The 15,781-nt window shown below is 41.2% G+C and overlaps 1 protein-coding gene across 1 annotated transcript in view; it reads left to right on the forward strand.

Annotated features, from left to right (window-relative positions):
* plcb1l (phospholipase C beta 1-like) overlaps positions 1-13,000 on the forward strand; it is a 131,497-nt gene extending 118,497 nt beyond the window's left edge. The window contains exon 33 of the mRNA XM_080883519.1: positions 12,373-13,000. Coding sequence (XP_080739645.1) covers positions 12,373-12,597 — 225 coding nt within the window. The 3' untranslated portion in view covers positions 12,598-13,000. The remainder of the gene's footprint in view (positions 1-12,372) is intronic.
* Positions 13,001-15,781: the final 2,781 nt, after the last annotated feature.

Consider the following 15,781-nt stretch of genomic DNA (forward strand, 5'->3'; position numbering starts at 1 on the left):
GATCTGGTCACCCTGTGAATTGGTTGCAAGGTTCACAGCACACCTTGCAGTCTTTACCTGTGCAGATAAAATAATTTGTAATTAGTAGAATAGTGCTTTTCAAAAACATGAAGGCCTAGGGGTGCTATAAAGAGTGAATGTAATAATACATGCATATTTGACATAGATGAAGGCTCAGTTATTTGTTTCTTGGTGCAGGTTTTGTAAAAGTTGCACAAAAAATATGTATGTAGTCTGTCTCCTTTTGGCCTAGTATGTTCAACCACTAGATGGCGACCTGCACCAGGCTTTAGTGCTGCACTGAACGGGTGTGCTATAATATATGGTGAACGTTGTGGTGTATGAAGATTGTATTTGTCTCTGTTTTCAAAATGTATTATATGATCCCTTGAATCTTTATGCTAATATGCAACCCAGAGTTTAAATATCACTACTGCTGGTTGATGGATGGTACTGTGAATCACAATGAGAAAGTTGTTGGAAAATATTTAATTGCCTTGCCGTGGGTGCACAATTCCTCAGCCGTTATTAGTGTGCTTCCTGCAGGTAGGCTGTGATGCCATCATGCCACTCTTGTCAGTAGTGAAGTGGATACTCCAGCATTTTCTTGCAATGCTCTATCTGTTTGGGTTGCAGAGTTTCCAACCATATAATTGTCATTGTGATTGTAGGATTACTGTGCAGCTGCGGAGCACGGTAAGAACTTTGTTGCATCCCAGTGTTGAGCACTAACACACCGTAAGTGTGGCAGTATTAATATGCAAGCTTGTGCATACACCTGGGCTGCTGCCCAGCCAAAAGTAATTGTGCATTGAATGAGACCCACAGTGCATTGCTGTGATGAAGAATGCTGCATTAGTAAATTCAAGCAAACGTGTCATTGATTGCAGGCAAGAGAACAATGTGAGGAGAAGCAGATTGGGCTGTGTGTAGTGAGATCACACTGCATTTATCTGCTCAAAATGAGTCTAGGCAACATCGTCTGTACACAAATGTAATTACAATTACACAGTATTTGTTGTTTGGCTAGTACTAAACACAAACATGGGCATTTATTAGAGTCATCTTATTGAGCTCTTGCTATGATTTAGATTTTCTTGATTATCTAATGCATCTAAGTTGTATTACATCAGCTGTAGTATTGCACAGAGAAGTGTCACATGGGTGTGTTGCTCCTATTACGCTTATACATCTTTTCCAATGAAGTGAAATGACAGCAGGAATTTACCGTGTCTGCTCAGTGTAGTTTTGTTTTGTTTTTAGGCATAAATCAGAAGTCTTTAGTTGGAGACAGCTCCATAACCACCCACACTCAACGTGACAGCTCCTTGTTCCTTTGAAACCACTCGGAGTTGAGTGTGGGAGGTGCAGCACTGTACAAACATCCAGCCCAAAGACTCGCAGGTCTTCTGTGTCTTTCCATAAAGCTGCAGTAGGGAGACATGAGGAGAGAACGTCAAGGTTGAGACATGATTGTCGCCTCGTAACTAACTCAGGCTGTTGAACTTCCCTCCTTTTCATGAGGACTTTATTTCATTTCTGGAGCTTCTTGTCAATCTGATTTCAGTATGAACAGTCAGCACTGATTTGAGTTTTGTCATCCTGTGTCATCGGGGTCTCATCGACACTGAAGTAGCACGGAGATAGAGGGACAGTTTTCAGAAGGTCGTTTTCTTTGTTGTCACTTTTGTGTTTTCTGTTACTCTTCGCTCATTGTTTCCCCACAAAGCTGTAGCCGTATCCACCCCCGAACACTTTGTTGCAAACTATTCTCCAAATAAGAGTCTGCACCACCTCAAAGTTAATCTTGCCTGCAGAAATCTATTATGTACATAATAATCATCCAAACTGTGCAATAGCTGTTCTCATGGAGTGATGGTGATCTGTATGCGGGATATGCCGATGTCAGGGGCCAAAACTCTAGAGACAGCACGCTCAAGATAACCCCGGGCTGTGTTTGTTGAAAAATTCAGGATGCTCTCCATAACACTAGTATAATGCCCAGTGATAAAGGGACACTTCTGTTCAGGGATCGTGTGGTTAACCGGTATTAACGTTAAATCCAATAAAGTGTTTTAATGCTCCTAGTAATGGAATATTACTAACAATGCCTGTGCACTTTAAGTGTTTTTGTTGATTAACATGAATCATGGTTTCATTCCAATGGGATTAGATCTCTTTCCAGTCCATAAAAATATGTAACTGAGCACCCTTGAGAAAGTCACTGAACCCAAAACTGCTCCCACTGAGCAGGTCATTGGCCCTTCATGGCATCAAACACGCTATGTGTGTGTGTAAATGTGTGGGATTGCATTCTTCAGTACCTCTATAATAAATGTACTACAGTCTATGCAACATGATATCTCCGAAGTGTGCTACTCAGACACATAAACACAATGGAAAGACTTAAGGATAGGATGTTAAGGGCTCCAGTGGGGATATATTCAAGTCTGGGCTAATGCAGAACTACATTTGTAGTGTGTTTCCATTGTGGTATGTATTTATGAATCAGAGAGAGGAAAAGTGCCCCCTTTCATACAGTTCTGACCCAGTTTCTCCTCTTGGTTCAGAAAAGCTACTAATGGACATGTTGAGCTGAGCGACTTGCTACAGTAACATCTGTACATGTGCAGCACATGTGTGAGCTCACATACATGTGCTATACCGAGATAAAAAATTAGCTACAATATTTATGCAGTCCTGTTAAATCTTGCTTAGGATTTGATTTTTGGGAGATTTGTTGCTCTATGCTTTGACTTTAGCATTAGCAGCAGCTTGCAACTTGTGCTGCTGCTTTTTCTGCTGCTGTTACCTGCTGGTAGTATGAAGGTCATGTACTAAACTGAACGAGAAGCAAGAGACAAAAAGAGAGACATGACGGGTTGTGTCATCACTCCCAGCCTGTGCACTTAGGTGTTACTGTCCTGTTAATGATCCAATCAAAATAACCCCAGGAGTCAACAGTGCACAGCACGCTGGCAAAAGGCATTTCCGCACACTTGAAGGCTCTATATCCTGGCCTGCTGCTTTTTTCTTACTTAAGGCCACATGGTCAAGGTCACATTGTCCGCAGAAAGACTTTGCGCCTCGTCTTGTTTATGTTCGTTCCACTCGATCACACCCGATCTTCTAAAACTTACTACTTTGAGTCTGAAACCTGCGTTGGAGCTGAAGATTCAGATTGATTCTGGGTGTGACTTCATACCCAGATTTTTTGTTTATGTGGATGTAGTGTGAGGATTCTAGCCTTCGTTTTATGATAGGAGCAGACTAAAAGCTTACCAGGGCATGTTGTAATTACTATGTACCAGTCATCCCTTCACACCTTATTTGGCTGTGAAACGAGTATGAAACAGTCAGAAGGCAATATGTTTCACAACATGGCGCGTTGGTGTACGCTTGCGTATCGTTCGAATTACATCTTTACGTAGGAGAAATGCTTCTTTGTTGCCTAAACGAAAAAAGGAGGAAAAAAATATCTTATGGTGTCTCCCTCTGTGAAAGCCTTGAATGCGCACACACACATAGGCACACACAGACACACATGCATTCGTTCAAGAAGCAGGAGTCCTGTGCGGTCGCCATGGAAACTCATGACCCCCCCCCCCCCCCCCCCCCCCCACTCTCTCTCTGCCTCGCATATCCTCTTCTATCCTTCATGACTCTCTGCAATCTGTTAATTTGGAACCAAGTCTTCGTGACGCAATTTCAGGGATGCTTGCTGGAGGTAGAAGAAAGCAGCAAGAGGAGGAGGACGGGTGAGGAAAGGGGAGGGAGCAAACAGGTTGGAGGAGATCATGGGAGGGCTGGAGCTGAATAGGAAGGAAGCTGGTATATGGCCTTCTTCTCTCTCCCTCTGTCTCATTCTATGTCCCTCTCTCTGTCATTGGGTGATGGGTGGCCACCATGTTCCCTCATCACAGACTTTGATCTGCATCATCTCTCTCTGGCGGGGTTGCATCAATAATGCACTTTTTCCCACACAGACACACACACACTTAGAAACATACAGGGAACACTGAGTGCAACCCACAGGCAGTGAAGTAAAATCCATTGTATATGTGTGCGTGCGCATACATGTGGCATGCTTGGTTAATCTTCTGCCCTATTATGCCAGCTGCTATTTTAGATCAGTGCTCGAGTGTTCATTATGTATGCCCACATGTGCTAATGAAGCTCTCTCGACTTGTGCTCTGTCTAAGGAACGTTGAAACTTTTCCTCTCAACAGTACGGTTTGGAGGACTCTGGAATGAACATCTTAAACTTTAGCCATTCTGCAGCATTAGAGAGGAAGGAAAAAACAACAAAAACACTGTGAGGACAAGGCAGTAAATAAAGTTCTAGATGAAAGTCCATTTTAGTTGCTGGCGTGTTTTAGGCATATTATAAGTTTTGATTGTTTAAAAATTGACGAAATTTTGGCAAAAGTTTCAGTGTGTATAATTTATAGACTAAAATAATCAATATAAAAGCACGGCTGTTAATCAAGTACTCAGTCTGTTGTCTTAACACCACATTTTACATTACAGTGCTATACACCTCAAAGCCAGTGTCAGCATACACAGGGTGAAATATACTATTACTATATTCTTCAGCAGCAGCTGGGTTTAATGCCACAATAGTCAGTGTTGTGTAGCAGTGTGATTAACCCATAAGAAATTCTTGCAAATTTTAGCTCTGTGTTTTGTTTTTGGTCCCTAGATTTTTCCTTTTTTTAACCATGTTGGTTGACTCCCGTTCCCTACAACTTTTTTTGTGGTTGCTGCATGCAGCTGTTATCTTTAAAAAGCAAGATTTTTCCCCAAGGCATTGGGAGAAACCACAACGGAGCTGAAATTGATGGTGAATATTAGACTGCTGTTATGTTTAAATTTTCATTATCTCTATGGAAATTACTGGGTAAAAAACAATAATTTTCTCCTGAGTTGCATATGGCCGACAACATCCGTCCCCTGTAGCATACCCAGCTTTATTGTGTATTTTACTTTATTTAGGACCATAATTAATAAATTCAAAAGGAGGATTAAATAAAAAAATAATTGGCCAAACATTTTTTAGAAACATGTTTACTGAGGTAATAAATTAAGTAGACTTGTTTTTGCAGCTTGAGGAGTTGCCCCCTGCTGGCCATTAGAAGGAATGCAGGTTAAAGGCACATAGTCCTTTCAAATATGCACTATATTGTAAAATGATTGTTAACAAATATCATATATTTTTGTGGATACTACTTTACTGTGTCATTCTACAAATTACAATCAAATTTCATATCACAGTAACATGGATGTGTTAAAACATGCATGCATTTATTCAGCAATCTTTTAGTTAGCATCCACGTTAAAGGTGAAAATGTCAAAGTACCGCTGAGCACATTTCACAACTGACATTCCCCTTTGAGCCAGTCCTTTTAGGGAAAACACTCATTGCAGTACATAGTGGAGGTATGCAGGAGTGTTTTTAAATTCTTGGACCTGAAGAAAAAAATCTCTCTCAAAAAAAGGAAAGGAAAGCAGCAGATAAATTATCTGAAAGGAGCCAGGAAAGGGCATTCACACTAGTGATGGGTCGTTCGCGAACGAAATGGCTCTTAGAGCCGGCTCTTTGACGTGAACGACGCGAGCCGGCTCCTTATCGCGAGCCGTCACGTGGGTTTTTTTTCTTTCTCTCAGCCTCTCTCTCGCACTTTTTTTCCGCTTCACTCTGCACGCGAGCCTTGTGCTTTATGCTGGGCAGAGGGGGGAGGGGCGGTAGTTACACTCAGTAGCACAGGAACAGAGCCAGAGAGAGAGAAAGAGAGGCAGGGACAACAACATTAGAAAGGTATAGTAATCATCCACAACTATTTTCAGTTGCAGATGATAAAGGATTGAGAAAGTTTATTCATGCAGGTCCATATGACAGAGAATAGCATGTTCTTTTAGTTTTCATATTATAATTTATATTTAATTGTGTTGTGGTTTGCAGTGTTTTGTGTTCTTTTCACTTTAAATTTGTGAAAGGAAAAAGCTGAAAATTTAAATAGTTAAAACTTGAAATGTGAATAGTTGATTTTTGTATTATATGATTTATTTATTACATTTTATGTGGAGTGAATAAATAAAAGTATATTTACGGTGGCCCCTAGAGACAAAGCACATACAAACTTCAAATCACGTACGAACTCTGAAGCATGTACAAACTCCAAAACACGTAAAAACACGTACAAACTCCAAAACACGTAAAAACTCCAAAACACGTAAAAACACGTACAAACTCCGAAGCACGTAAAAACTCAGAAGCACATAAAAACTCAAAACACGTACAAAAGACAACAGAAGTGCTCCAGGATGCTGGGCGCAGTGTTGAGCCTTTGTTATCTTGTGGCTACACAAGCCAGCAAGTACCAACGACCGGATTTGGTGTGTGGTAATAACAGGTAAATGAACTTTTTTTTAAATTATTTGAATATATATATGAGTGCCTGTGTATAAATACACAAACAATACACACATGCTTTCAATTGTGTAATTTAAGTGATCTAGTAGCTCGGCTTTGGAAGTTCAGTTCATGCTAGAAATGTGTTTTGGAGTTTGTACGTGTTTTGTCTCTAGGGGCCACCGCATATATTTATATATAAACATATATAAATAAAACCACTTGTTTTTACGTTAGTAATTCCTTTTGTGCATAATTTTATATTATTGTTAATAATAAATTAATTAAAGCAACAAAACAACCTGAAGAGCCGGTTCGGAGCCGAAAGAGCCGGCTCTTTTTAGTGAGCCGAACCGAAAGAGCCGGATCTCTAAAAAGAGCCGGAAATCCCATCACTAATTCACACACATATGTGCACCGAGAGAGGGTTAGAAGGTGAGATAGATGGAAAAGGAGCACATAGTTTATCCTGAATAGTTTCTCTCTTTTATTACTGGTGTTGTTATTGCTGTTGCATTTGGACTGCTGCAGTTCATTTTCATTCTTATGACCAATACAGTGGAAAGAAAGTAAATTTCTCTCTGCCCTCCGTCTCGCACAATCGCACACACACACACACACACACACGTCTTACTTGCAGTATGCACCAGCATGCAAAGATGATAGGGTCGTGACCTTTTCTTATCTCTCAGATGTGGGTTTAGGAACTTGGGTTTAGTCTAATTAGAGTCTGTGTAGTGATGTTAGTAGGCTAAATCACAGGATCGGGGTACATGCCTCGATACGGAGTGTAAGTGTGAGATTTGCAGGTTTTGCTCCGTGTCACAGAACACTTTCAGCTTCACTGAAACGGTTTAGAGCAGCAAGTGGTTAAAACCTACTTTCAAAGCCTGCACACCGACGCACATCATTCCTTAAGACCTGCTTGTTGTGACAGTAAGATGAGACACTGTTAACATAGCTGTGTGATGTATGTGTAGTGCAGCTCTTTGCCAGTTGAGGACTTTTGCAATGCCGCAGCAGGCGTTATGTCATGGCTCAAAGCAAAGAATTAATTTGGCTCTTTGGAGGCCTTCTCTGAGTCCCCCGATAGCTTCTCAAAATGAGGACAGCTGGTGAAGAAGGTCACCGAGTGCTGTATTTTAAGAAAGGCAGAAATGTGTGCATGTGGTTTGTTGACAGATGACTGGTCTTCAGAGATGAGATACAGATTTAAAAGCTGGCTGGAGAACTCTAGCTCCTGCTGGTTAGGGTGTCCAAACCGAAGCTGGACCACACGTACATAAATGTGATCGAGCGTGAGCACACAGAGCATTTGATCATGGTTGCTTATGATTTCAAAAGAACTATATCTTTTAACCAGACCTGGAATTTACTTGTCACCATAGGAATTCCAAATTTTGATTATCCAAAACTTCCCTCTCCCAAATCCATTAAGCCTGAGGAGTAGATTTCAATCACGTCTTCTCTCTGTGTACTAAACTCCTGTGATTTCTCCTCTGCCAGGCTGATAAGATATCAGCTGGAAGCCACAGATCACAAGAAACTCTGAAAATACCACAGTTCTCCCTCCTTCTTCCCTAATCCATCCATCTTTCTGTCATTCATTCATAGACTGTTCCTTTTGGTAAAAGGAAACGGCTGTCTTCATCTCTCGTCTCATCACTCTAACAGACGGCCCTTTGCTTCTGATTACACGCACACACCCGCGCGCACGCCATGTGCTCACATGTTTCTCAGAAGTGGCTGGCACCCTTCAGACTTCTCTGCCCTCTGCTCCCACCTCCCCGTTCTCATGAACCAGGGTGTCATCAGATGGGAGAAAAGATGACAGATTTAATCAGAGGGTGTTTGTGCCTCAGCAGGCAGGGTATAAAAAAAAGGCTGCACATGCACAAACACACATGCGAGCACACAGGGCGAGCAGGCTGTCCCACCCCTAAGTAGGTCATGCGCAGTGAAGAGCAGGGGGGGGGAGCCGTGGTGCATCTTTAGCCATCTGGTTTTGATGTGTTGGATGGCTGCTCTGTGAGACCCACGGAGAGAGAAGAGAAAGGCAGAGAAAGAAAGATTAGAGTGAGAGAGGGATGGAGGAGCCAGGGAGGCATCTCTCTGAGAAGGTGACCTTGAAATGCTCTGCTTGGTGGTGCGGGGGGAGCAGGCTCTGTTTTGCCACTCAAAAACATCAGAAAGAGACAACTGCAGAGCTTCCTTAATTTCAAACAATGAGGCACAGATGCAGTTGAGTTACCTGGCTGATAGATTTTTACATACAGATCTGTAACAACGGTCATTTCAACTAAATGGAGAGAAAAAAAGTGGTTTCTATGCATTAAGCATCATCGGTCTGTGAATTTCAGTGGAGACAGGTTAAAATCCACCCCTAAAATTAGATAACTAAGTTTAGATAACATGGCAGCAGACTGAGAAAGTGAGCTATTACTACTGAATACCAGACATCTATTTTTGCAACTTAATTTACACAGCACGTAGAGCTGGGCGATATGAGATTTTTTTCATATCACGATATGTTTTTTTCATTTCAGGCGATAACGATATCTATCACGATATAAGCCAAATAACTATATTTGTAAGATTTAAATGTGCCGTTGCTCACAAGTAAAATGTGAAATAATCAGCAGCTTGTTTTTATTTAAATATTTATTTCCCATAATAAGTTCAACAGGGTAGATGTACTTAAGGAACATGAGACTTTTTCAGATAAATAAAGGCAAATATTGCAAACTACACAAAAGGCAGCCGCTAAAGCGTTTAAGTTTCAAAACAGAACAAACAAAAACAGACTAAATTGTCAATTCCACTTAGAAACAAAATATTAATTCTAAAAATAAATCTTAGTTTGTTTTACAGAAGAACAGACAAAACTAACTTTTGTCAGTATCAAATAAACTGAGAACTAAAAGGAAATTCTCAATCTCTCCTTGTTGTATAGCTGAGCTTTTCAAACAGTTTTAACAGTTACTTTAGTCTGACAAAAGCCGAATGACGAATTAGCGCTTCCAGTCAGAGACTGAGGCTACGTCCACACGTACACGGGTATTTTTGAAAACGGAGATTTTCCGTTTTCGTTTTAAAAAATAATCCCGTCCACACATAAAGGCAGAAATGAAGGAAAACGCTGCTATGAACATGCCAAAGCAGCAGGTGGCGCTAGATTCCTAACCGTGCAGAAATGTTGGCCAATCAGAAGTCTAGAAGCCTCGGTGGGAAAAAGTAAACAAAGCTGGGGCATAGAAGCAGACCCGAGTCGTATGTGTGGACGGACAGTAACTGTGTGTATATGTAAGCATTTAAACACTGCAGAGAGTAGAATTAACAGTAACAGTATTGTAGAAATTCATTTCACCGAAACAATAACGTGGCGCACAGTGTGACGCATGCACCAGTTTATTGTATTTCCAGACTTGCTTTCGGCACAATTTGCAGTGCACGCTACTCTGTTTTTTGTCAGACTTGAAATAGCCGAAATACCTTCACACTACGGAACTTCTTTGGCTCTTCCGTTCGACAATCTCTCCGGCATTGGAACCGTCATCTGTTTTCTCTTCGGTCACGCTCGGTAGATTTTTCTAGTCGGCACACTCATTTCCTCCATTACGCGCTGGCTCCATTACCCAGGGCAGCTGTGGCTACAACCGTAGCTTGCCTCCACCAGTGTATGAATGTGAGAGTGAATGAATAGTGGCATTGTAAAGCGCTTTGGGTGCCTTGAAAAGCGCTATATAAATCCAATCCATTATTATTATTATTATTATTACCCACTGCCTGCTTCCCAAACAAACACACGTGCGGCTTGGCACTTGTGCTGTACGTAACAAGTCACGCGACGTGACGCTGCGGCTGTGATTGGTTCGGCTCTGCGCTACTTAGTTTGGATTGGCTGACCTTTTTTTTTTTATTTTTTTTTTTATTTTAAGAGGACAAGAGCGGCGAAGTCTATCGCGATAGCTTAATTTCTCTATCGAGTAAAAGTTATATCGCGATACATATCGTTATCGTTCTATCGCCCAGCTCTAACAGCACGGGGCACTGCAGTAAGCTTCTGCAGCTCTGTTTGCAACTTTTACCATTTAATGTGTTGTCTCAACTAGAGTAGACGTGAAAAAAAAAAACACATTTTCAGTCCCAAGATTTTAGGATTGCACCCAAAATTAGTGCCCCTAGGTGTGATAACCATCCAGAGACTAAACAAAATAATATCAGTTTAATTTATATTATGGCGATGCTTCAAAGTGCTGTGAAGGCGAGCACTTTGTAACAATCAGGTTTTCTCATTTAGCTATGAAGGGCTCTCAAATGAAATGGATGTGCCATCTCGTGAAGTGGAGAGGGCAGAAAATTGTAAAGTCAAGAGAAGCATGGGAGTCCTTGACCTTCATCCGGACTCCTCCGCTCTCTCCGTCTCTCCCATTCTTGGCTATTCTTGCAAATATTTTTTCAGATATTCATTTGTGCAGTTTGCCAGCTGTGAATTTTCTGGTCGCCGCTATAATGACTGTATGTCTGGGGATTGGGGGGGAAGGGGGGATGGAGGGGTGTACTGCAGGTGAATCTATCACAGGAGAGTACGGCTTTGTGTTCAGCAGTTTATTCTGCCTGAAGTTCCTGCAAGATGAATATATCTCTCAGTTTTGTCGCAGCAATATTTGCTTCCATTCATTCAGGTGAGACGTGCATTTGTATTTTTTTCTAGTTAGATGCTGGATGCTGTCAGTCTGTAGTGGGGCCCCTCATTCACTCAACAGCAGGGACCAGTATCTCTAAGACAAAATATTGATCCCTGCTAAGTCTTGGTGGGACTCAGGTACTTTCGATCTCGCATTGTGCTGACGTGACTGTACCGAGCTGTGAGACTTTGACACCATTCATCTTAGCAGCGTTTCTTTTAATTACTGCTCTCCCGTGGGAGCCAGCCGAGTAGTTAAACAGAAATCAGCATTACAGCAATTATTGGCTCGCAATGACATGAATACAATCTTGTCATCTGTAATCATTGGGGGCGTCTATGCCTCGGAGAAAACAGCTTCTCCTTTCTGTTTCTCAGTGAGGGCAGGGCGGATACAGTACATGGATATTGTCGGGATCCTGGTCTGCCTCAGCAGATCAAGGTGCCTATTCAGTGCAGAATGTCACGGTCCCTATCTGATGTTCAGCATCGAGCCTTTTTGTTCAGGCTGTGTTATGGAAATAGGCATGATTCATGTTATTATAGTCTTTAGATAAGAGGCATGGAAATAACTGCAGCACCTACTGTATCCAAGCACTTACAATCCAGTGTAGACACTGATTGTTAAGGTTGCTGTAAAGGGTGAAAACTTTAAAGCTGCTCTAATGAGGTCGCTCATACTGATAACCCCGCAGAGAATTGTTATGCAACTTCCCCTCAGCTCATCCAGCTCATTGTTTTGGTCCCACAACATTACTGTTTGGTTCACCCTAGCCGTGATCTGCAGCATTTCCAGACAAGTAGGTCAAAAAAAATCTCCACTGTACACCAAACAGGAAACACAGAAAGTTAATGAATCTCTACTGAAAATATATAAAAATTAAAGAAACAGACTTCTTCCATTTTGTGACATCTCCAGAAACTTTAGGAGAGACCTATTACTCTTCTTATTTTCAGTAATATAGTATCATCTCAGGCAAAGCAATCCCATCCACCTGCTGATCAAACCTCAAAGAGCTGTAGGTCGAACTCGGTTGGTGGTTTCTATTCATCTGCAAAAATGTCACAGTCCCTAGCAAGATACTGAACACTACATTGCTGATAATTGTTATCTACTCTGCACTGCATGTGGAAAAAACAAGTTGGCAAGATGTGTAAAGGGCCATATAAGAACCAGTCCATTTACCAGAATTGGTTGTTGGACCACACTGACATCATTAAATTTTCTTCATTTACGGATTCTTGGTTGATGTTTGATTTTCTTCCTCTGCAGTTACAGAGCGATCTGGACCAGGAGTACCAGGACAAATTTCGCCGGCTACCTGTGGAAATCCAAGAGTTTGTTCAGGACAGCAGCAAGGCCAAGCTGAGCGACGACAGCATCCATGGAAACCTCGTTTCCTCGTCGACAGCAGAGAAGCTGAACCACAAGGCGTCGCAGTCAGAGGACGACACGGAGGAGGGGTCGTCGGAACGAGTCTACGAAACCCCGCTCTAGAGATTTAACCTTGACCCTTTGGGACACTGACTGGTGGACGTGGTTATGGACACAGATTCTAGGATGAGACTGCCACTTTGGTCCTAATTGTAACCAGTGGGAGGATTAGGTCAAATCTGAGCCTGAATTGGTGAGTAGCGGTCCTCTCTGCGTAGAGTGCAGTCTTGTCCAGACACCTGTTTTTCATGTAAATAATAACCTTTTGTGTATTTGTATGTTACCTGTACGTTGTCGTCTCTTTCGGTACGGCCACAGGAGGTGTTAGGAAACACTAACTATTTGCAGGAAATAACTTACTTGAACTATTGCACAGAGAGAGAGTAGTTTCTTTTTATTATTTTTATTATCACGATGTTTGCAGTAGTGCTGATCAGAGAGGCGTGTTGTGCCAAGGGTTGGTATTCACTTCACAGTGGATTTTAAATGGAGTGTACTGTAAAGAAGTCATTATATATCCAGCCTTTAAAGCTTCCGTCTCTATAAGATTTAAATTCACCTTTACATATTTGCACTGAAGGCTCACTAAACCCTCTCTTACTTTAACCCAGAGGCACTGGTGGCTTGCTGGTTCTTGAGTTTGTTCTCACAGAACTAAGCCTATGCGTTGCTGCTAATTTCCTTTTTGTTTTGTTTTTTAAAATAATTTCTTTTGGGGGTTTTTTTTTGTGAAATTTGGAAATATTCTTAAAAAATTATCTGCCATTCTTTCTTTGTTCTGCCTCGTATTTGTTTTGGGTTTTTTTTAACAAGTTTGTGGACGATTCTGTCCAAAGAGGACAAGAAGGGAACGTTTATTTGTACAGTGTCTGCATGTATTTGAACAACTGTAAATGTTAACAAGTAGCTCTGTAGCAGAGATGTTTATTAATGTAAATCTATTTTCTCTGAAACATTTAAACTTAACCTGCAAAACAGTGGGCTCAGTGTGGCTTGATGCATCACTGCGGAATAAGCTGAACAGGACTAAAGTAAGTAATGACACACCCTGTTCTCTAGATGCAACGCTAGCCGGCTCCTGCTCACAGATTGCTCATTGTATTCTTTACCTTTGCCCCCTTGACTAAAACAAACCAGGACATTCAAACAGAAGAGGATCCTGTTGTAGTTTGTTGAAGCGGCCTTCCTCTTAACTGGTTCCCTTTGTACTTACAGGGAAACCTTGTGTGCACAATACACACAGAGAATGCCCACAGAAAATACGTCCCCCTCGGGCATCGTCATTATTTTTATTATTATTTACCCACGATTGGAGTCTAAAGCGGGGAAACTGTGGGGAAATGGTTGCATTATTTTCAATCAGGTGCTCAGTTTATATCTGCAGAACACCAGCGTTAACATGAACCTATGAATAACTGGACTCCTCCCCCCTGTAACATGTGAACTGTGCTAATTCATTAAGTTTTTTTTTAAACTTTCTTCCGCCCAGTGCCACCATGGGTGTGCCATTTGATATCGAATCATATTTCAGCTGATTTTCCTTTTAGAAAAAGAGTTGAAAGTGAAGGATTGCCTGACATGTAAGTACAAATACCTTCTTTTTTTTTTAAAGATGATATCAATGTGAGAGTCCTGTGCCTTTTGAATGGGTTTGCCTTGTTTGATGTTGAATGTGTGAAATGCATCATTGTTAAAATTGCCATTATATAATAATATATGAAGCTGTCTGGTATTGAATAGACCGTGTGCACTTTTTAGTACAGTACCACTACTGAGTAATGCTTGTAATGAGAAGTATTTAACATGTGACTCATAAAGGCAAGAGAGACATTTTTTGTTTTCTTTTATGTCTTGAACCACTTTATTTAACAGACTACCCCCCCCCCCCCTTCTCATCAGTGTATGCACTCTGGAAATGTAAATGTACGTATGACACGAAGGTTAAAACATGAAGCTGAGAAAAAAAATCTAGTGTAAAGGGAACTTGCTTGTAATTACAATAAATGTGGCTATTATTGTACTTTGCTGGAGTGGAGTTGTGTGTCTTTTGATTTGTTGTGCTGAACTTAATATTGTGTTGGTTTGTTTTTTTATTGTTACATCTTACAGATTTCATGTCTATGTATGTAATGTGTTACAGTTACATACATTATATTAATCCTTCCTGGTTTCAGTGGTGAAACCAATCCTGAGTTGGTGTTTTGGGGGGGGGATTCCCGGTAGTTACGTTTTTTTCTTGAAGTGTCTTGAACCCACAGTCCGTAACTCAGCAAAGGCAAAAAAAGAACAAAAATTGTGTTGGAAACAGCTTAATGGTGTCACTGCTTTCTTTTAAAAGATGAATCAGTGTCTGAAACCCAGTTACAGAGTATGTTTGGAAGCATCTGTGACGGGTATTTGTGCACTGTAGGCTGGTGGGGTTGTCACACTCAAGGTAATGGGCTGGCAGGGGAAGCCTTGATGACCTGCTTCCTGTTATCTCCCAGGTAACAACACAGCCTGCCTATAAATAGACTGTTCACTTCCTATTAATGGCATTGTAATGAAATTGGCTTCAATTTACCTGCTTCAAAACAATAAACTCAAAATTGTATTAGAAATCTGGTATTGATTATGTCACAATTGAAATAAGAACTAATAAAGTCTTTTTCTTCTGTCCTACATGGAAAATACTTTACAAGACAGCCTTGCTCAGTGCTACTCAGAGACACCATGGTTGTTGTGGTAGGCAGTGGCCGTTATCAGGTACCTGATGCTGCAGGTTTAAAAAAATGGGCGTATCCACAGTGACATTAACCACTTGTTTTTGAACCTACCTTGAAGCCACGGCTTGATCATTATAGCTGTCGCTATTTACAATTTTGAGCAACACAAGTTGAGGAAGTGGTGGTTCTAGCTAGCTCGCCCTAAAGCGTACCCTGCTCTGTTGTCTATTTTACTTTACGTGTGGCCATAAATTGCAAAATAAACATCCCGTTGCGTTAAATAAGAATTTAAACCAGGAAGTGAGCTGATAAACACATCAGGAAAGTGTTAGCTGAGATCACAGATCAACTGAACAGTAGGGTAATTTTCCCAAACACGGCAATAAGAGCAGTTGCCACCTGCTGGCCATTTGAAATAATGCAGGTTTAAGGCAATCTTTTATGTACAGTTTATATCTAAAAGCAGTGTCTACATAACAGGACGTTTTTGGCAGTGGGGGTACCCGCAGTTTAGGAACATCTCTGAAGTAACCCTAACAGAA

Source organism: Rhamphochromis sp. 'chilingali', assembly GCF_963969265.1.
Source record: "Rhamphochromis sp. 'chilingali' genome assembly, chromosome: 5".
NCBI classification, from domain to species: Eukaryota; Metazoa; Chordata; class Actinopteri; order Cichliformes; family Cichlidae; genus Rhamphochromis; species Rhamphochromis sp. 'chilingali'.